This window comes from Dermacentor variabilis, chromosome 11 (genome assembly GCF_050947875.1).
Source record: "Dermacentor variabilis isolate Ectoservices chromosome 11, ASM5094787v1, whole genome shotgun sequence".
NCBI lineage: Eukaryota > Metazoa > Arthropoda > Arachnida > Ixodida > Ixodidae > Dermacentor > Dermacentor variabilis.
In genome coordinates this window covers 49,075,922-49,098,528 of record NC_134578.1, presented here as the reverse complement: position 1 = coordinate 49,098,528, position 22,607 = coordinate 49,075,922, and the positions used below count along the sequence as shown (strand labels likewise).

The 22,607-nt window shown below is 43.4% G+C and overlaps 1 protein-coding gene across 1 annotated transcript in view; it reads left to right on the top strand.

Annotated features, from left to right (window-relative positions):
* The window catches only part of LOC142564082 (protein CIP2A homolog), a 46,241-nt gene extending 25,074 nt beyond the window's left edge, over positions 1 to 21,167 (top strand). The window contains exons 11-21 of the mRNA XM_075674923.1: positions 189 to 288; positions 2,688 to 2,806; positions 4,637 to 4,835; positions 5,566 to 5,628; positions 9,205 to 9,315; positions 9,770 to 9,841; positions 12,463 to 12,587; positions 14,878 to 14,991; positions 16,606 to 16,688; positions 18,288 to 18,427; positions 20,752 to 21,167. Of these exons, the coding sequence (XP_075531038.1) occupies positions 189 to 288; positions 2,688 to 2,806; positions 4,637 to 4,835; positions 5,566 to 5,628; positions 9,205 to 9,315; positions 9,770 to 9,841; positions 12,463 to 12,587; positions 14,878 to 14,991; positions 16,606 to 16,688; positions 18,288 to 18,427; positions 20,752 to 20,895 (1,270 nt within the window). The 3' untranslated portion in view covers positions 20,896 to 21,167. The remainder of the gene's footprint in view (positions 1 to 188; positions 289 to 2,687; positions 2,807 to 4,636; positions 4,836 to 5,565; positions 5,629 to 9,204; positions 9,316 to 9,769; positions 9,842 to 12,462; positions 12,588 to 14,877; positions 14,992 to 16,605; positions 16,689 to 18,287; positions 18,428 to 20,751) is intronic.
* The last annotated feature ends 1,440 nt before the right edge of the window (positions 21,168 to 22,607 follow it).

Genomic DNA, 22,607 nt, shown 5'->3' with positions numbered 1-22,607 from the left:
GGCACAGGTGATCTGCAGAGACCGAGCAAAATATCCGGCCTCTGCGCATATGTAATTCGTTAGAGTAAGCATATGACCAGGCATGACGTGAATATCATGTGATGCGCTCTCCATGAAGCAAACGATTGGAATGCCGTTTAAGGGGTCCTGCACCTTCTCATGATTTTTCACCCCCACTGCCTTCTCAGCAACAAACAGGTGGAGGTTGTGACGACATGCCTGGACTTCCTTCGGCAGCTCATGAACAAGCTTGAGAATGCCGAGGAGTGCCTTCAGCAGCTGCTTCAGGTAAGGGCAATGCGTGCGTTTGTTTGCATGCCTGCAAACTCTCCCAAATTTCCCTTAAGGCTTACGAATTTGGGCTTGTACGATTTTACCTATGTGGCATCAAGTTTTACGAACAGTAAAATGTTTGCAAGTAGGTTTTGCTTGCCAGTCTGACTCGTTACAAGTCTGATGGTGAAAGGATGCCAGAGGGGTATTTGCATTGAGCAAGTTTGTACAGACAAATTCTTCAAACAGGCGAAATCGGCAACATCAATTTTACTTCATAAAGGTCACTGTGATATAGAAACAGTGTACGATTTATTAGTCTTTGCTTTTGTATGTTTGATGGTGCTTGTATCATCTTTATGAAGGTAAACCAGCTTTAATAAAGTGCTTGCAAAAGACATAATCCCACGAAAGACATGTTCTCAGGGGAAACTTTACAGAAAGATGCATGCTATTTTGCTTTCCCCTTTCATGTTGTGTTCACGAAAGTTAGCATGTTCGTTGCTTGGTACAATTGAAGCTCAGTATGGTCAGACCTTTATGTAACAAAGTAGATCTAAAATTTCATAGACCTTATTTCAGTGAGTGCTCTTCCTGCTGTAGTGAAACTGAGAAAATGCAAGATGAAAGGCAATATTTTTGGGGGGGTTGCAGTTGAAAATAGGTTTGCTGCTGGTAAAATAAAGAAAAATTTTGCAAGACCAACTTGAAATGGCACAGTCTGGATGCACATGCTTGCTTTTGCTAATAGCTAGGAATGACTAGCTCGCTGCTTGGGATTCCATGTGATCATACTAGTTGCATGTCAACAATAGACACTTTTAGTACTGCGTATGTTGCGTACGCAACGGCATTGCGTACATAAGATCGCTACGTTCTGCAAAGTGCGCTTGTGCAGAACGCAACACGAACGATACGTGATGCGTACGCAACGTGATGCGTACGCAACGTGATGCGTACGCACGCATCCGATTCTTGCATGTGTACGTGGGGAGCCTTGCGTGCTGCTCTCGTGGTTCTCATTTGTTCTGGAAAGCGCGAGACAAAAAAGTTTCCCAAAATGGCAGCGTCAAAGACGACCAGCGGAAGGCTGTACTTTTCAATAGCCTACGATTTGGCTTTGCTGCGTGAACGCGCAGAAGCCATTCCCGGAACCTGCACGGTGGGAATGCATAGCAAAAATAGAAACTTTGTTTTTGAGAAAGTGTTCAGTGTGTGCTGTTTGCGTGAAAGGCTCGACCTGCTTTTGGTGCAGTTTGTCGCAAATGACTGTGCCAGCCTCAGAAAGTATATATACGTACTCGGTTTTTATTTTTCTCGATATGATTTGTGTATTTCATCCGTATTAAAAGTAAAGTCTCTTAAAGGCCTAAATATAGTTTGACGAAGCGGGAATGCGCCCACACGTTACATCACGTTAGCGAGATCAACAGCGTCTAGTTCGACCAACAGTTCGGCGTACTGGCGGACGCGGCCAATGCGCTCTGACGCGCCCGGCGTCTAACGCTCGCCCTCTTACGTACTTAGGCATTTCGCAGTACGAAAGCCCTAACGCGACACGCGCTACTACGTTCTGCAAAGCACTTGCGTGCTGCGTACGTATCGTCATGATGCAGTACTAAAACTGTCTAATGCTGAAGAGCGCATTTGTAATTTACTGCCGTTCATGCTCGGTGTATCGGCAGCGCAAGCTGCAGCTGGCCCATTAAAATCTACAAGATACTTTTTGATGGCCTGTTCATGGCGACACATGCCCTTGCTTTTTTCATTCACCCAACTGTGAAATTTTTTTGCCGCAGTATCAGCCTGTGTGCTCGAGGGAGTGTCTGATATACCAATGTAGGTATTTTTGTATCATATGCAACTTGTTATAATGAGGTTCAAATTATCCGTGTCATTTGCCATTTCCAAGATAATGGTATAGAAAATACATGAAAAATTCAGACCTACTAGACTGTGCACAGAAAATCTTCAGCACGGACCAGTCGCACTTTGTTTTCTTAACCTGTTGCTGTGTCAGTAGTGCAGTTACTGGTTGTTTCTTGCAAGATTCACTTCATATATTTTTACTGATAAGATACTATCTATCAGGACTGTTGAGGAACCTGTGAAGTAATTTTTACGGCTGAAACATGGAAACCTAAAGTCAGTGAAATTCACGACTTAGGTAAAGTGTCTTGCAGCGAGTGTGACCTTACTAGTGTGTCGACATTCGACAGTGTTCGTGGTAACACTGTTGGTCAGAGTCGGAGAACTTGCGTGTGACTGGATGTAGGACAAGTGCAAGCTTGCAGCCCGTGACGCTGTGTTTCAAGTTGCTGAATATGAAACTTATGTTGGAAGTAGGCACCTGCGAGAGCTGTGATTCGTGCACAATCATTCTGATGCCAAGGAAATTGTGCTCGTGGTTCCAGGAACCCGTGACGGCTAGCTACCTGTCGATAGCCCTGTGCCTGACAAAAGAGAATGTCGTCATGCCTGCTTTCAACCTCACCGTGATGGCGAACTTTCAGCAGGACTTTAGCCGGGAAAAGTAAGTCTGCACTCATTTGCCTGTTAGGCATCTGCTACATCAGCATGCATTTTATTTTTGGAATGTGCAACAAGCGAGAGGCGAGTTTTAAGTGATGAAAACCTGCATTGTTGACGTTACGGTGTCTCCTATATAAAAATGTAGTTCATTTGTTAATTCTTGCTTTTCATTTTCTGTTCTTCTGTTAGATTTATTTAATGCAGTTACTGCTTGTAATGTCGGTGCTACTTTCTACGCATCGGTGTGCAATATGCAACTTACACTATATATATGCAAATCATGCGCTATGTTGTAACATATGCTTTTGCACTGTACTGAACAAAATGGGAGCAGGCTTGCCAGTCTTTCCCCCCAGCTCCTTTCTTTCCCAAATGGAAAATACACTAGAACCTACACACTAAGTAAGTATACTGGCAGCTATTCAGAGTCATTTCTGATGTTTGTGCGACGATTGAAGACCTTGTTTCCCACCCGCATGCGTGTCTCATATGCAGGACCATTTACGGGGCCTATTGTGCATTCCTTAATGGTGCACACGCACCAAGAAGTGGAGAACAACCATCTATGTTTTGGAAAGTAAGCTAAAAGGAAGGTGGTAAGATGAAAAACTCTGAAAGCCAAAGGGGCATTCAGGGCCAACAATAGAGCAAGGGTCTATCTAAAACTGAAGTCCTGCCAGTAAACTTATTAGCCATATCGGTGCTCATACTGTGACTGGAGGTGGTGTACAGGTGTGCATAAATTAACAAGTGCTATATCCTGCAGCAGTGGCGCCGTTTCTGCTTGGTATGCTTCACCGCTTAACAGTTCTGTATTGTGGCGAAGCTAACTTTAAGAGAAACTACTGCCAAGTGAATCAACAGTGTGTTCCGGCGTTTTTTCTGTTATTTCTTTAGACTCGGTGGATAAGGTAACCAGTTCAGTCGGTCCTTTGAGGGTTGAATCAATGGAAGTTGACTGTACAAATATGTGACTTTCGGCGAGTTTGGGCCGGTGCCGATGAGTGTGAAAGGGAGTGACTATATAGGTCTATTTGATTCACATCGCAGATCAGTGAACCAGTTCACAGCGGGGCACGAGAAGTTCAGAAATTGTGCAGCTAAACTTCAGCCACACAGGCTGAACGGGTATCTCAAAACGAATGCTGAGGTGCAGGCACGGTGCAGGCGTTATGTTTTGTGCGCCTAAAGTGCCCGTCCGTGTCAGTTCGTTAGGTCCCGAACAACAGGGATGGTCACCTTCCGAGGCTTGCACACGCCCCTTTTTGCTTAGACACAGCAGACGTGCATAAGTGTAGTATCAACGGCTTTTACACCCGCGTGCTGCATTGTCTGCTGCACTGCTGCTTTGAACCTGCACGCCTGTACCAAGTCAGCATCATTGGTAAGAAGGGTGTAGAATCATGAATCAGCCTTGCACCTGTTGAAACCAATAGCATGCTTCAGAGGGTGCCATTTGAGCACTGCTGTAATGAACAGCAAGGTGACCTCGTGAGCTGGTTCAGGTAGTGTAGGTAAGTCTAACAGACCCAATGGATGCGAGTAAGTGTTAGTGTGAGTGGGTGTCAAGGAGTGTGTTGGGAGTGACTGGACAGCCTGCGAAAAATTGGTGAGTGCGTATGAGTGTCTGCCTGTTGTGCAGACCCATGACCAAGGCTCTCAGTGTTGTTTTACTGAGCTTCCCCTTTTTCCCCGTCAACGCGAAAATTACTATACAAACCGTGAAATGCCTGGTGATCAAGATGCTGAGATATCTGAATTGCGGAGTTGTCCACGTGTAGTATTTGCCACACGAGGCTGCGGTGTTGTCACGGAGAACTGTTTCACGCAGGTTCGTTCAGTCTCTGGTCTCGGTCAACCGCAAGCGGAAGGCTCTCGAGTCTCCAGCGAAGCGCGACAAGCCTCCCGCACCTGTGCTTGTTGCCGGAACCATGCCACGTCCCGGCATTCCCGTAAACAATCACAACAGGCGCCTCTCCGTCGAGAACAGCATTGAGAGGATCTCGCGCAGGCTGGAACAGAGTTTCGAGGTATTCTTTAAGGTGAAGCCTTGTTTGGCCCCTTTTCCCCAATTTGTGGCTGTTGGCTGCAGCTGTCTTGCCGACAATACAACTTAGATGACTGAGTATGTGAACATTCTTGGTCTGTCTCACAGAATAGGTATGTCTCACTAGGTAGGTAGCCTGAATAGATAAGTGCAGCAAGGGAGTAAGAAGTGAAGAAGTCGGCATCAAAAGCTGAGTGTGGACCAGGAACTGGATGGCACAAAATGGCACCAGAGCATGCACTGAGGTACATATGAGTGAAGAAGTGGAGACATTTCGGTAAACATCAAAGAAAAGTTTGTTTATCACAGATTCACACATTTGCATGGGATCCGCTAATTTTTTAACTTTCATTTGTGGCCTGGAATTTCAATGGCAGTCCACATGGCAGGTAGGGCTGTTCATATACTTACGTTTCCTGACTTAATTAAGTGCCAAATATTCTTCGTTTTTCTGAGGAGTGGTTAGTTTAGCAATTGCATTTGGCAGTTGTTGCATTTGACTTGTGCCTAAATGCTCAGAATCTATTTGGTGTAAGGGGACTTGCTTTTATTATAGCCAATTTGCAGCCATGGTGATGGAGATGCTACGCACGTTGGTGATAACCTGTACATACGAACACGAAATTCACATATTGTGCTCACATTAGATGCAGCTATATTAGATTCTGAGGGGTCCTTTTTTCATTTGAGCTTTTCACATGTTTTTTGTGCAGATGGGTGATCTGAAGCAGTCTGAAATCCTCGCTGTCTATGAGAACAAGATCTTCAAGCTTCAAGTAAGTTCGCCAACTTTGGCATTGATGGCTGCAAATGACCCGCCGATGCAGACTCGGTGGCCACAGCGTTCTGCTGTTAAACACATCATGGGTTCGACTCTTCGCACTCACGGCCACATTCCAATGGCGTTGGGATGTAAAAGACACTCATGCACTTACATTTATCACACTTGAACGTTGGTGAGCCCCAGGTGGTCAAAGTTCACCCTGCCCTCCCCATTGCAGCATCCCGTTCAGCTTGCGAGTTGCTTCTGGATGTTAACCCTTTCAGACGCCACTTTATCCCCTTGATTGAAAACTTGCTTTCACCATATCTTTTGCATATTCAGAATCATAGAAACTGTACAGCTGCAGAAAAGATTAAGAATTTTCAATTCTTTCGTGAGTTTTGTTAGGTTTACAATATTTTGACTCCATGCAAAAACTCGCTACAGGAACATCAAATATGAGGACATAAACTATTTTATGTTTTGCCAAGCTTCAAAAGGACTTATCCAACCACTCGAAAATTATGCCTGGTGCATGACAGTGTGACGAACAATGAAAGAAGTGAACCCGCTACATATAATGTACTGACACTGAGTAAAAACACCCAACCGTCTATCTTCCCATTTATTTTGCTAAAAAATTTTGAATGCTACTCAAAATTGCAGCCCAGTTCTAATAATAAGTTTCCAGATGTATGCAACACATTTTAAATATCATTGCAATAATCAGCGGTTTGCTGTTGATGCATTATCTTGCTGTACACAATTGTGTACACGTCTGAAAGGGTTAAACCCAAAATTTAACAGCTACCGATGTGCATTGCATGGGCCGTTTCTCATCCTGCTGTTCAATGATGGAGGCATCACTTCCTCTTTTTCTTTGCCTACCATGATAGGTGTTCCTTATCTGAGTGACATCATGCCAAGAGGCGAGGAGTGTGCAGAGGTGTAAAGGCTTTGTAGAAGAAATTGTAGAAACAATATTAGATAGTTATTGCACCATTTCTTGCTTGTTTCTTTTTCACTAAAGCTGTAGTCTACGTTGTCGCACTGTAGTGCCACTGAAGACAAAAAACACCGCCAGAAGCGTGGAGTTAGAAATCTCTCTTTATTGCATAAACTTGTATCCAGAAAAACAACCAACACCAGAATAACAGTAGTGATGAGCATAGTTGACAGTTGTCAAATCTGTTGTTAGTAAAGGTGTGCGAATACTCGAATATTCGATTTCGAATCGAATAGTGAGTGTTCGAATATTACGGTTCGGAATATATCAGTATGGAATATATCGTTACCTTTGATGAATGACTCAACCATGGTGGGTGCCTTTAGTACATGCGCACCATCGTTAGCGGTACACGGTTCGACCAGGTTGACCGGATCGATCAAAACGGTTAGCGCTACGTGAACAGATGAAACAAAAGGGTACATCGCGTTAACTTGGCGTGGGCCTCCCTATTTGAGAACTTGCTACTGTCGGCGTCGACTGTGCATAGCGGTATACCGAGTCGCATGACGCGTATTCACCATTTTGCCTGTTGCGCAGATTGGCCTTATAATGAGCTGACGATAACCCACACAGACCACCTGCAATGATAGAAAAACCCGCCTATATCCAGGAAGAAAATAGGAAAGCAGTATACTTTCTAAGCAATAGAAGATTGCCATGAAGCACAATATGGCCCAGCGTTAACGAGAAAATCACATTGGTATTTAGTACAACTCCGCTATTTCTTCAGCTTCAGAGAGAAAAAAGCACCTAATATTATTTGACAGACATTCCATAAATAAAAAAAAATATTTTGCAGGCCTTCGCGTATGAATCGAGTTGTAATCAGTACTGGCGTACTAATTTGGTGTTCCCTTTAATAAGAGTATAGCATACAATGCATCTTGTTTCATAGGTGCCCAAGTTACTGATAGCTAGCAAGATTTTTATTAAGTAATGTGATTTACCTCCCGAGCATGTGAAGCGTCGTGTTTCTTGCACAAAATTTGGAAGCACAAATGTTTGTGTTAAATTTTCTGATATTCGATTTGATAGTTTGCTTTCTTTTCTTGATTTGATTCGAAATCTGCTATTCGGTATTCGCACATGCCTACTTGTTAATCAAGTCTATTCTCTATATACTTATGTCTTGCTGTACATTCCAGTGTAATCACTGGAGCTTGATAACATTCAGGATCATATAGCACTGTTTCGGATATGTACTCAATCAGATTAGACAAGTCTGCTTTTATATGAGGTCTGTCTGAAAAGTGTCTGAAAAGGTATATCACTGACAATTTGTTTCTATGCCAAGCGGTGAGCAACAAGGTGGCCCCTTCTAGGTAATCCCCCTGCAGTCTAACACACCTCTTTACATTCTTCTACAAAACACCTCTATGCATGGCTGGGAGGAGCCTCCTGGGATACCCGGCAGCTCTGTCATTACGGCCTTTTATTGCCTCCGCGCCTTCAAAATGGGTCTCTGTGATAATCAGCTTCAACTCGGGGAATAAAAAGTAGTTACAGGGGGCAGGACTGGGGGAATAGGGAGATTCTTCTGTGATGGGGATGTTCCTTTCAACCGGGATCAGCTGGATGTCAAAGGCTTTGACTTGCTGCCTTGTCCCGATTCGGCAGCCGCAAGTTGTCCTGCGACAGCTACTGCCTCTTCTCGCACACTAAGCAATTCAGATGCTGCAGGATCATTTTGTATAGACTTTCTAAATGATTGTCTGTCCCTGTGGCAACAACTCGCTATAGGTCTTGCTTTGCTCTTTTGAAATTGCCTTGAGTTTTGTTTGTTGGAGGCTTCCCACACCTGGAATCGTCTTCCGCTTCCTCTAGCCCCTCTTCAAACCTCTTCTGTTCCTCAAAAACATGTGCTTGACATGGCGTAATCACCATACACTTGGCGAGACATTTAAAGTGCATCTGATGGCGTCTTTCCCAATCGGACAACAAATTTCAGGTTGATTTGTTGCTTCATGTTCATGGTTCATCCCTCAGTTTTTGCAGATAATGGAGTGTGGTGTTATAGTTATAATTATATAGTAAATTAGAGTTGTAGACTACCAAGACATCGTGTTAGTAAATTACTGAAGGATCATGACCTTGTATTATACATAGATCACGGAACAGACCTGGTTCCATTACTTTTCAGGCAGACCTCGTATAGAAATGGTGACGCCGTTCGTGCAATTTTGAGCACAGTAGGCATGTCTTGCACCGAGCAGTAATTTCATGACAGTGAAAATTCAGTGGAAACAAGCGCTGGCATAAAGTAGAACAATGACGTATGGCAATATGCATTTCCACATGTTGCCTTAGCTGCTGTACCAGAGTACAGGCCAGTGGGCTTTGGCTTCATTCATTGACCTTAGTGAGCTTAAAGCTAAATTTGGTTTCCTCTTCTTCTTAAAGGAACATCAAAGGCAGATACCTACATTTAAAGTCACGCTAAAGTGATGGATTAGTATTAACGACGTATCTGAAGCATCACTTTTGCTGTGAACCGGACTTTCGTAGGTGAGAAAAGTGCGGAATCATGCATAACTTGCTGAATCTTTGTTTGTTCATGCTTGTAACTTTTCTTTTGTAAAGGCTCGCGAAGAAGAGCTTCTGCAACTCCTCGAGGCAAAAACTGCGGCTCTCCAACAGTCCGATCGTCTGGTCACAAAATACACCTGCATCGAGGCCAAGAACGAGGCTGAGGTGTGTGCTTCCAGCTTTATTTAGTCTTTATATTTAGTCAGTTGCACCCCCCTACTTTTGAAGTGAAATATATGAATGGAACTTTCCTAGAAATTGTATTTTGTGTTCGTGGGGGCATTGTAATGTTGCTCAAATATCTAACAGCATAGACTGCACAGATAACCATGTTCGGGAGCTTGCCGATGAAGTAGGGAACTCTGGTGACATTGGCAACATTGAGGGTTTAAACGCCGAAGAATAAAGTGTAATTTGAGCAGTGCTGAATCTTGAGTAAATGTGGGCGTAATGCTTAGCCAGAGTCGGCATTATTCTGCACACCACTCATATTATCGTTTGTGGCGTTAGCAGGCAGTCAGTCGCCCAAATCATGTAAGCCTCACCCTGCCAATATTGCATTCTAAGGACATCCCCAGCTCCACGGTTATATGTGTCACTTTATTTCTAATGCTTTCAGGTGGAAGAGTTGCGTAGCCTTTTGAGGGCATCCGAACGGCGCATTGAAGACACAGAGGAGAGGATGACTGAAGTAAGATGATGTATAGTAAGATTATTGAATACCTAGTGAAAGATCCGAGAATACAGTTAAGCATCAATTTATAGAAACTTTATTATGTGAAATTTTCAGTTAACACAGTGTGTTCAGTTCTCCAACACATTTGTAGAGACTATTCAAAACCTGAGAGCAACAAAGTTTGTTCCAATTAAATATGCCTTGGAAACTTACAGGCTGCAATTAGTTAATTGCAATATGTACAGTAAAGTAATTACAGTCGCCGACCGTTTATTCGGACCTCACGGGGACTGCGGAAATGTCCGAATAAACAGGTGTCCGAAAAAGCAGATTAAGAAAAAAAAAGCAATGAAATCCTTTATTTCCACGCACTTATTCGGGCTCGGCAGTAGGCTTGAAGAAATCGTGAGTGCGCCATTGCACGCTGTTCCGTTTACGCGCAATCAGATAAGCCTGAATCTCGGAGAGGGTCGTACGGTCACTATAGGCGGCTGAAAGCACAGTCACTGCTTGTGCACGCTCCGCATGCGACGGCAGCGTAGCACATGGTGCGTCATCTCTGACTCGGAGTCATCGTCCGGCGGTGCAGCAGAAACCTGACGAATGATCTCACTGTCGTTGAGTTCTGCGCATGTCAGTACAGCAGTGTCAGCACCTGTGAAACTGTCAAATGAGACGGTGTCCGGAATCGCAATGCAACCACTGCGCAGGTCTCGGCAGAACATTTTCATGTGTCAGTAGGGAGCACATCGGAAGGCGACAAATCTTAGGCCTCCCGGCACCCGCTTGCCGGCATTCCCCAGCGCAGTCTGCGCGGGCACTGTCGGCGCCATTAGACACTTGACGCGATGTTTCCGTACGCCGCGTTGGATCACCGAAACCTCGACACAGCACACAAACACCACCGTGCCGACACCAGCCACACAAACGAAAAACGTGACCTGCTCGCAGCGTCGTGTGTCTTGACATGGCTTACTAAGCTGAAACCGGAACTGCTGTAGGCCACTCTATCGAACCAGGCAGAAACGATGATGATGAGCGGGGATTTCCAGTAGCGCCACTTCGTGGGGCAGCAAGGAGGCTCCGTTCAAAACAAAAATGGCGTTCAGCAAGTCGAACTAAGCGCCGGTCAGAGTCGGTGCATGATGCCCTCGATCGAGTTAGCTCAAGGAGTGTCTGAAAAATCAGACGAGAGGTTGCGAGGTGTCCGAACTTTCGGCAGTTGTTGTACATTATGGTCTATGGGGAGAATGGCGGTGCCGCGAAGCTGACCGAATAATCGGGCATGTCCGAATTTTTGGAGTCCGGAAAATCTGTCGGCGACTGTAGTTGAAACCTTAATTGGGGAATTTTGTTAAGTAGTCTATTAACCATCTCGATTTCTGGTGCAAGTAATGTCGGCTGCTTCAAGTAGTCCAGCTCATGGGTTACAATTACGCTATATGCCACAGGCGATCTTTTTAAGATTTTGTAGTAAAAAAAAATGCCCCATAGTGAAGCACTTCAATACACCTTGTATGTAGCAAATCGGTTGGATCAAATGTAGCAGAGCATTTAGCAAATCAATGTAGGCGCAGCATATAGCATCGATGTTGCAAGAGTAAAAAAAAGTACCACGATCAGGTATAGTGAAGCTTGTTAAAATACCTTGGCTGTAGCAAAGTACTTGCACTAGGTATAGCGCAAGTACTTTGCTAAAGTAAATTTCGGGTAGACTTCGGAAGGGTAGGAGAACTCCTGTTTACAGCTTCACCGGCTTTGATTGTACGAGTTGGTCATATTTGCATAAATCTCAAGTATTTTTATCTTTCATTATTTTTTTTGTAAAGATTTGCAAGGTGATGCCCCTCTAACACCAGACACATTTTGAACCTTTCTTAAAGGGACACTAAAGTGAAAAATGATTTCTTCTGCATCAGTAAATTACCGTTCTACAACACCAAAAGCACCACTCTTACAACGATAAGACGTTTGGTTAGCCAGAAAAAGCGCAAGAACGAAATACGGGTGGCGACGCCTACTTGAGTTCCCGCACCTGGGGGCTGTGACGTCGTGGATTTTGATGGCATCTTCTAGCGCCTACTAAATATATATAGCGGTACAGATTGACTACATTGTGTTCTAAAGGAACCAAATATTAAACATGGCAAGTTTCTGGAACCTTTACTCAGCCAACACGGCCCAAATGCGAAAACATACTTTGGAATCCCTGACGTCACGCTGACGTACCGGCGCTGGGGTTTAGGCGCGAAATTCAAATACGGATACTTGGACCTTCATTTTCTCATCTAATAATCAAACTATTTTTTTTAAATGACTGCCTGCAGGGTTCTCAAACAATGCTGCTTTAGTCTAAACTGATTTGTTGTTTCGCTTTAGTGTCCCTTTAAAGGACCTTACAGTATAATCTCATTAATTATAACTCCAAGGGGACTGGAAATTTATTAGAATAAAACAGAGTTCGAACAAAAAGAGCCCCTTTTAGAGATTTCGGATTATTGGTATTTCACTGTAGGTGGCCACTTTGAAATAATTTGAAATGTAACTCTTGCCTCTCCAACATAGTGCTACAGTTGCTTGCGCATTCTGCTAAATGCTCATCGTTTTCAGCACCCTAACATTGCTGCCGCTTTCAGATGGAGAAACGCACCGAAGAGACTGTGCAGAGCTTGAAGGCCTCGCGAAGCAAGATCAAAGCTCTGAAGGCCCACGTAGAGGAGCTGGAACAGAGAAATAATGATCTCGACGTGAAAGCGAAAAGGTGAAACTTCCTTCTAGTATTGACATGTCTGCACAGCACAAAAGACGAGGACAGAAGAAACTAAACAACACAGGTGCTGTGTTGTGACCTTTCTTCTGTCCTCGTCTTTTGCGCTGTGTAGACATGTCCATATTAAATCGCCAACTTGACCAAGCTTCCACTTTACCTTCTACTAGTAGCACTTCTTACTAGCCCATACTGTTCAGGATCAATCCTACATTGGGCACTTTGGTCGGCAGTTTTAGCATAGCATTTGCTAGCAAACCTAAATACATTATGTATAACTTGAAATGAAAGAAATGTCTTGAACCTAAGCATTTAACAGATAATTAATTATGTGTGAAAGAGTTAAGAAAAACGTAAGCTATACTAGCATTAATGCATACTGAAGAAAATCGAAACAATGAGAACAAATTAGTAGGAAATGAACAAAGGAATCAAATGCATCAATGAATAGAAACCAGAACAAGGAGAGATAAAACCCAAGGCCAGAATGATCCCTAAACAAGAGAAAAACGGAAGAGACTCCAGTGAGGCACTGAAAATGTAGGTGGAACAAAGGCGTAAAATTCCTTTCAGATGTGGAAAACAGCTGTGCAAAAGTTGCAATTTGGAAACAGTTGAAAGCGATCTGGTGTTTTCAAATGTGCTTACAAGCCTTTTGTTGACATTCTGGCCATAAAGTCTTTTTTAAAAGAGGCATAACTAATCACTACAAATAATTAACAAGAACACAGATTAACCACCACAAATTAAATGTGGGTTCCAAGAAACATTTTTTTATTGACTCTAGACATGCGAAATTTTGAGAAAATATTTATTCTTATGTGTTGATTGCAAATATGCAATCAACGTTTGTTAGTCAATCCAAAATGATTTTTTTTTTCTATAAATTGTGAGGTTAGATTTTAAAAAATGCATTGCAGAAAAGAGCTCAAGTTAAGCAGCTATGTTTCTGAATCTCCAAAGAGTGCAACTTAACATTGGAATGTTTTTTATCTTTACTTTAGGCGAAATTATGAAATTCTAAAATTACTGCTTTGTAAGTGTGAACCTTTGTTGGGTGATTGTTCCAAGCTTTCAAAATCTTTCCATTAAGCTTCTGCAATCTCTGACTGACTCTCTAGCATCACACAGAAAATAAGAGAATCGAATAACAGGGATGTCAGTGTCGCTCTCAGAATTTGTGACATGCAGATACCATTGTTCGAGAAAAATGCAAAAAATCAGAGTGCAAAAATACGCATGTCATACTACAAAACCAGGTAGCTTTCTTTCTGAAACAGCATTGAAGGCTTGCTTTTGGCAGCAAAGAAAGCTGGAAGGATGCACTTTCAAATGAGGCCAAGATGGCCCGGCTCTGATGAGCAGTTTTGGAAAGGCAGACGGCACAAAATGGGCCATTTTTTATGCTTTCATGGGTAAAACTTCGAGTTTTGTAGGATAAGTATGCTTTTTTTGTTTGTTTGTTTTTTTTCCCTGAAAGATGTGCGCCATGATATGTAGGTCAGAAAACTAACACAAATGAAAAAGCTGCTGACAGCATACAGTTGTGCACAAAGCTTTGCTTTCACTTCAAAGGCCCCTCACCAGGTTTGGGCACTGCAAACAGACAAGTGCAGCACATAGATCATGTGGCGGCAATAGTGACAGCAAAGTACCGAGCGGCTGCACGGCGTGAAAATAGCTGAAATTTCAAAGAAAGTCTCGAATCGTTCCTCTCGAACGAGCCCCATTTCCAGCCACAATCAGTCACACGTATGAATGACGCCGTATAAGATGCGCTGCCTGTGACGTCAACGTTTGTGGCACGTGAATTCGGCACATTGTCAAATGCAGAAACACACAATGCCACCACTGGGAGGGCCTGACGCCTTACTACATGAATTTTCACGTTCGGAGATCATGGCATGAATGTGACGCGGTTGCTTGGTTCCAGTATGAAAGTAGGAGGAAAGGAATGTCGCTTGCAGGTGCCAGTCGAGGCTGGCGGTGAAGCTCACGAAACCTGGCAGCATAGCAACGCAACAGTTCAATTTATTCCATCTCCTCTAATTTTTGAACTGTACGGAAAATTTCTTGCAGTAAGACGCTCCTACAACTTCCAATGTAATATAATATGTATAATCTAACTTTGCAACGGGGCCTGGTTAGCTGAGACACCAGCTATAGCATACTGATTGCCTCGTGTTTGATAGTTGGGGAAACCCCTCCTTCCTTGCCTTTCTTTTTTTTCCTTGTGAAGTTGTTGATTTGCGACTTTGCTTTTTTTCTGTCAATCCCTTCGCAGGCACGAAGTGGTTCTGAAAAGCCTGGAGTCGGCGCAGCAGGAGATCATGTCGCAGAAGGAGATGATTGCGATGCTCCAGAAGCACGGCGATTCGATGAAGCTGAAGCTAGAAGCGTACGATTGTCTTCTTGGCATTTTCATTCGTGTAATATTTGTCCATGATATACTCATTTTATTCATGATCAACGTTTTTCATTCTACTTGTGACAATATCTATAATCACAAAGTTCGCATTCAAAGGGAAAGCTCGCCTAATGAGCCAACATATATCTAAAGAATAGGGCCCCACATAAAAGATGCAAGTACTTCTTTTTAAGCGTGATGTATTTATTTTTTATTTGTACACACAGTGAGTGAGTGAAGTAGCCTTTCCTTCAAAGTTATTTCGTATGCATATGACAATGGTTTTTATCGCTTGCTGTGTGCCCAACGCCTTACTACATGAATTTTCATTTTATTGTCAATAAATTTGACAAGCCTTTGTTTAGGCTCAATATGCCTAAAGTGTCCTCAGTTTTCTAAGGAACTGCTTGGTTGCGATTTTATGAGCTAAAATCATTGCGTATCATCATCACGCAGTTACCGGGTGGTATTTTGTGACCATGCAAAAAGACATTTTGAATTGCAGAAAGCTTGAAAAACATGCAAGAACTATTGAAAAATGTGACACATTGCTTTAAGAAATGTGTTATGCCTCATACCTCCAGCTAGTACAAGTTTCATTAAAATTTGGTTTCATTCTTGATTGGCTAATGCAGAGCTTCAGTATCTATGCTTGATTATTTATAGTAAATCTTAGTTTTGTTGCTTTTGCTTTGCATAGTCTTTAGAAGTTTGGCATAAGCTGGAAAGAAAACTTTCTTCCTGTTCCGAGGGGTATATGTTGCTGTTACTAGCTCTTAGAAAGTGGTAAGCCCTATGCTATCTTCACAAAACTAAAATGTAGTGACGGGCTATCGTCATTGGTATTCAAGGATTTTTATAATCCAATCGAAATGTCGTGGAAATGTTATTCTGGTGTAGGAGGGAAAAAGAAAGACTAGGAGGAAGCATCACATGACACATGCAGCCTAGTCACTGTTTTACATGCTGTCAAAATACGCCATGCTATCGAACAATCTTGCCATATTATTTACACCAAATCTTGTCGTCCCTCATTTGCTCAAAGGGTGGCTATGCCCTTTCTGACTGACTCAAAATTAGGTGCACGCTACAGTCAAGTAATTACAGTAGCCCTTGAGAAGGCGGCATATTCCATTGTGAAGGCCTGCTGCTCTCACAATAAGCGCCTCATTCACACCATCTCAGAGGTCGCGTGTCTGAGCTGTTCACAAAGCGAACAGTCATTATCAGTCACTTTGGATGAAAGGCAACTGTTTTGGTCAATTGCTTGCTGCTTGATTTTTTTAGTTGCGTGACAGCAGTTGCAAAGCTGCTGAACCAATCGTTGGTGCAGGAGCAGGATGTCTATATGCTTGGGCCTACTTTCTGAAAGCAATGGCAGCACGAGCAGACATGAATGGCGCAAATCGCAAAATGTTTTGGTGTGTTGAAGGGCAGGTCGCGCTTGCCAGTGTGAACATTGGCCACTGTGAATCACTCCTTCGTCACCAGTCACAGTGGGTCAGGTGACTTCTGTCAATTGCAGGTGTCAGTGCACCCTAAATAAGTTCAGAGATGCAGGAATAGTTGGAGTTTGCTGAAGTTTTCCTGTTTATATGTCTGCAGGCTTACCAAGGCGAATGAGGAGCTTGAGCTGGCCAACCAGGACCAAGAGAAGCTGCTCAAGGAGCACGAAGCCAAGATGAAAGGTCAGTATTCGAGGGCCTGAAGACATCTGGTAGGATGTATGATTGAACATATTGTTGCAGTCGTGGTTACTGTAACCAACTCTAGAGGCAAAGCTCCCCATAGCGCTCGTGCATTGAAATCTGCAGCCGCAAGGGCACCGCTATGTTATCTCGTTATCTGCAGGTGCACATAACAAGATGCGATCCGCATGAGACGCGCAGTCAACGCCTAGTGCAAGCCCCTGATGCTCTACCCATTAGGCCTCATATTCAGGGACGTCACAAGTGAATACCACACTACACTGCTTCCCACTTTCAAGCTAGCACTTTAATATGGCTGGCACAAGTGTCATGCCACGAGCAACAGTTTGCTTCCTTTGCACACTGACTTTCCCCACTCTTCTCTTGTGGTAGTTAGGGATTTTCGGATGCCATGTGACACACTGCACCTTAGAGATTGGCTTAGCTTACATATCGCACTACCTTCATGGTCGACCCACATCATAGCAAAACAAGCTGCAGTTTCCTTACTGCACCACACCAAATCAGTCTTGTCGTGCTGACCCCTTGGCATCGTCATCACGCACAATTGGTCATTCTACGGGGACGTGGTGTGCCATCTACAGTAGACTTCCAATAATTAGAATCCGTTAAATTCCAATTTTTGGTTGATTTGATCCCAACCGAAGGTGCCGGCTGGTGCCCATGCAGGTCTATGGGCCTAAACTTTTGTTATTACGATCCTGAAATCGGCCTTCATTGAATCATTCGAACTTGACCAGTTGGCACCCATGCACCTGATCCTTATGGTGGCCCCAGTAGCGGGCCCTTTAGTGGCAGCATCTGTCACAACGGAGCTTAGGGGACAGCGAATGCATTGAAAACACGTCATCTTCCATCGAAATTGGCTATCTTTAGCATGCCTTTCAAGCAGTAGCTGTAGCTCACCATGTCTGATTATGGCAGTTACCAGATTGTAACGTGCACATCTTTTTTTTTTAATAACAATTGGGCCGAAAGTTGCTTGTGCAGTCCAGTTCGATATGAAACCAAAACAGTCTTTTAAGCGATCGTAAACTTTGCCGCATAGTACAAATGTACTGCGGCGAAGCTGACTAAAAATCCATTCGGCGACGTTGATTTAAAGAAACCGTGCGGCAAAGGCGACTAAGAAACTGTGCTGCGAAGTTGACTTCAGGAAACTGGCCGCCATGATGCAACACATATCACATTCTTAGCCGTTTCTCTTGCTAAAGATCGGGTGCGCATTAGATATATACCATGTTGAGGGGTTTTAATGTCATTTATTTTTTAGTTTTCTACTTCGAAAACATTGAAAGCGGGCTCGTGTTTGATTCAGGGGCATGTTTGACTCGAGCAAATGCTGCCAAATGAAACGGTGCTGTGTTCTTGTGCCTGTTCTGCATCTTGATTGAATTACCTGCTGGGTCGAATTAAACAATTTCATCAGTTCTGTCAAGATTGGAATTAACGGAAGTCGACTGCAGTAAGACTTGACCGAGCCCCAAGTTACGCTAGCCAACTACTTGAAAAATTCTGCTCACGATATTGATTCCTATAGTGTCCTTGATCTGCACGATTTTATTTTTTGTCTTCTAGACCAAGCAAAGTGCCTGCACAAGCTACAAGGGAGCTTGGACGAGAAGATGGCCCTCGTGAAGGCTCTGAAGACAGAGCTCAAGAGCATAAACGAGGCCAGCATCACTCTGCAAAAGGAAAACAGTGTGCTGGAGCAGCAGGTGGGGATGTTTTGTATGCAGTTCGGCAGTTCTACGCTTTACGTGTATTTCTTTATCCTTTTTGTGAAATCGGTGGCGATATCCTTAAGGATTTTATGACTTTCGTGTTAATATTGCAGAAGACAGAGGATTATTGAACTGCATAAGCAGCGTTTCAGTGGAAGCAGTTGGTTTAGATCACAATGCTTAGGCGCCCGTTCCTGCGTTGAGCGTCGGCATCGTCCCTCGGCGTAATCGAGTGAACGAGCACAGCAAAGGATGAAAGAGCTAACGCAGAGCGCAGCGGGGGTGATCAAAGACGATGATAGCAAAGAGAGCGCGAGGAGGAAAGCAGTAGAGGAGGGTATGGGGAAATCTTGAGAAGAGCTACGGGATGGTGTCACAGTAGCACGCCGTCGTTTGTTCCCCGACAACGCCATCGATGAAGCATGCGGCCAGTGCTCCCACAGATATCGTATACGGAAACAAATTGCTGCGAGAGCGAAGGTCTGTCTGTGGTGGCTACTGTGAATCGCACCCATGTGCTGCCACTTTCGATACCCTTTTGATCCCCAATGCCACTTTCGATCGACACTTCGCTCCGTTTCCAATGTGCTGCATGAGACAGATTGTACCAGCCGCGTTACTCACAGCGTTCTCTTCCTAATATAAACCGAGTACCTCTATAATCATATACAAAATATTGGCGTGCATACTTCGTTTCACGCATAGAGCTGCATTACAGAGTATCATAACTGTCGGCGAATGTTTTTTTTCATGCTTGAATGCTCTCATGTGCAGCTGAATACTTTCGTGTTTTCTGCACATGTTCTATGCTGATCCTTTGGAATTGATGTGGAAATGGCATAAAATTCAAACGGAATCCAGATAAATTCCAAGTGAACAATACAGGAAACTCTGTCTAGCACTAAAGTGCCCCAACTAGAATGGTGCACGGGCACCCCAATCATCCAAGAATTTTCGTATTCATCTCGTCGATTACATATCCACAAGATTAATGCAGAGAATGTGGAAACTATAAATTTACAATTAAAAACATGTAGTCTAATCAGAGAAGGCCCGGAGATTTTATGTTCTGATTCGTGTTAGATGGGTCAGGCTTTGTAGAAATCCTTGAAAACCATTATCTCATGCAGTGTCTGAAAATTATTGGATTTGGTTTTCTACTACAGCTTGTAGATTTTGTATTGGACATCAAGGTCGCAAAGTTGGTGCTGTCTAAAAGTCAGGCCCATCCATTTGGGGTGGTTAGCTCTAGATTGGTTGCCAAGTGCTTGTTTTGTGCCTTTCTCATTTTTGTGTGATAAGTGAGCTTACTTGTTCTTGAAGATGACATTCTGTTCTTTAAGCTTCCAAACATATACATGAGCTTGCTTCAGTGCTTGGAAATATTTTTTATTGGCATTTCAGAAGTGTTTATGAACCACGAAATTTGATGGTTTGTTAAGTTCATTTTCATAGTTTCGTATCATTTAAAAACTGGAACAAACGCTGATGTTTGCATTTGCAATTACCAAAAACATAAATCTGTCATTATTGGTGCCGGTGTCACTTTCTTTTGGGGCTGAAGTTCCATCAGAAAATTAGAAAATTTATAGTGCTAGAAAAAAAAAATACAAAGCACAAGGACACAAGAGCGGGAACAGTATAAGAGAACCCTTTCTGTCCTTGTATTTCTTGTTTTTTCTTGCACTCTAAACTTGTGTCAAGACGTACCCGCAAGGCCCAGCAACAAGCAATAACTGTAGCATTAACTAAGTTGCCTTTTTTTTGTGTCCACTGAGTTAATGCAGCAGTAGACTGGCTAACAAGGGAAGAAGCACTTAAACATCGACCCTTGGCATCTGCTACACATTCATCATCATATTCATCTTCAGCCTGGTTATGCCCACTGCAGGGCAAAGGCCTCTCCCATACTTCTCCAACTACCCCAGTCATGTACTAATAGTGGCCATGTCATCCCTGCAAACTTCTTAATCTCATCTGCCCACCTAACTTCCTGCCGCCCCCTGCTACTGTTCCCGTCCCTTGGACTCCTAGTCCATAACCCTTAATGACCATAGGTTATCTTCCCTCCTCATTACATGTCCTGCCCATGCCCATTTCTTTTTCTTGATTTCAACTAAGATGTTATTAACTCGAGTTTGTTCCCTCACCCAATCTGCTCTTTTCTTATCCCTTAATGTCACACCTATCATTCTTCTTTCCATAACTTGTTGCGTCGTCCTCAACTTAAGCAGAACCCTTTTTGTAAGCCTCCAGGTTTCTGCCTCGTACGTGAGTACTGCTACTCATTAGTCTTGTTCTTTCCCTCGCTTCTTCAGGTGCAAGCTCTCGAGGCCAAGTATCAGAAGAAGGACGAGGCGCTGCAGAGCAAAACGAACCAGCTGGCCAAGGTGACTGCCGACTTGGACAAGCTGAAGAAGATGCAAGAGATGATCCAGAGCATCAGCGCTGGCATTCTGTGATGCAACCGTCGCCATGCCTCCCTATGAGCTTTAATATTAATTGTGTGCCATCGTTGAGTATCCTTATGACGCGAGCCTTAGCATTGTTGCAAGCCAGGTAGAAGTAATCCGCATGATAACACCTGTATTAACTGCGAATCATGTTCATTGACTTAGATATATTTATTGTCTCGATTTTTATCATTCCGCATCCCGACGACTGAACTTGCTGCCTTGATGAGGCCAGGAAGTTTTATAATGTATAATAAATGAAAACAAATTTTTTCACAGAATTAAGTACTGTTGTGTGTTTTTATGAAGAAACTGAATGCTATTAGGGGGGGAAAAGGGTAAGCGGGTATGAAAATATACTTAAGTAAACAGAAAATTATTTGGTGTGACTTGAAGTGGTATGACATCAACACGTGCAATCACTGTGGTGAAACTGTTTCCCAAGATATTCATAATACATTGCCAAACAGATTTTGTGTTTCATCAAACAAAGTGGCAATGTAAAGTATCCAGATACTCACGTTAACCTCAACAAATTCCTCATTGCAAGTGGCAAAAACTAGCATAGTTTAGAAGCTTGTTACCAAGCAGTTGGATTCAGAGCACTGCAAACAAGGTTGGCTCCCGTCAGATGACTGAGAATATGCATGCTGCTGGTCGAGCGCTGCCAATGAGATAAAGAATGCCCTGCCGCTTCCTCGTCGCCACTCGCGATGCAGCCGATTTTGTTCACCTAACGCACTTTTGAGAGCAGCGCAATACCACTGTGCGAATGCTCAGTCACATGTCTTTCTTCATATTTGCTTGGCTTTCTTTGCAACCTAGAAAAAAGGGCTATGTGAGATGTATGATAAAGGAAATAACTCTATTGGTGGTTTCTGAAGGTGCTGCACAAGTATGCATATCATACTTGGGATCCTCAACCTATAATTAAAAAGTTGGCTAATTAGTGAGCTATGGGAAAAGCAAAAAAAAATTGTCTGAGTTACCATAGGTTATTGCGAATAGCACGCTTTCGGTTCGATTCACCTCTCACGCGCCTTTCATTTTTAAATTCTTGACTCAAGTTACATGGGACACCCTGTATAAGCTTATAACAAATATCGGATGTAAGGAAGGTATTATAGTGTCAGATGAAACTGTTATAATGCAGTTCAACTCTACTGTGACAAACTAATAATTATGTTCAAATTATGCCCTCAAAACCGCACTGCATCTGTGTTGCATGCCTCCACATTTTGAAAACAATGCAAGCCTGTTGCACTGGAGCTTGGAGCACAGCATGGTGGAGCAAATTCGCGGCAAAAAACAAAACTGGGTGGTACAAGGGTACTGTCGTCACATTTATGAAAAGGAACATGAAAGGGCACGGAAAATAGCCTGGTCAAACCACTTATTGCATGGTGCCGCAACCAGTCGTTGACGAGCACCTAAAATAAATGGAGAAAAGGGCACCGTTGCTCCTCCAGCTCGGAACCCCGTCACTAATGTTTTGCTATCTTCATCTTCATCAACAAGAACCGTTTCATTTGAATTTGATACGGATACGTACTGCATGTACTGCAGGTTCGCAAGCAATCGCAGTAAATGGTGGGTATGAGTGGTATCATAATCGTGCCACCAGTTGTTTTCCTTTCTCCGCTCGTTAACAGTGTCGACACAGTGAGAAGGAAACGTGCAAGATGGTGTTCAGGCAGTGGAAGGGCCAGCACCGCTATCTC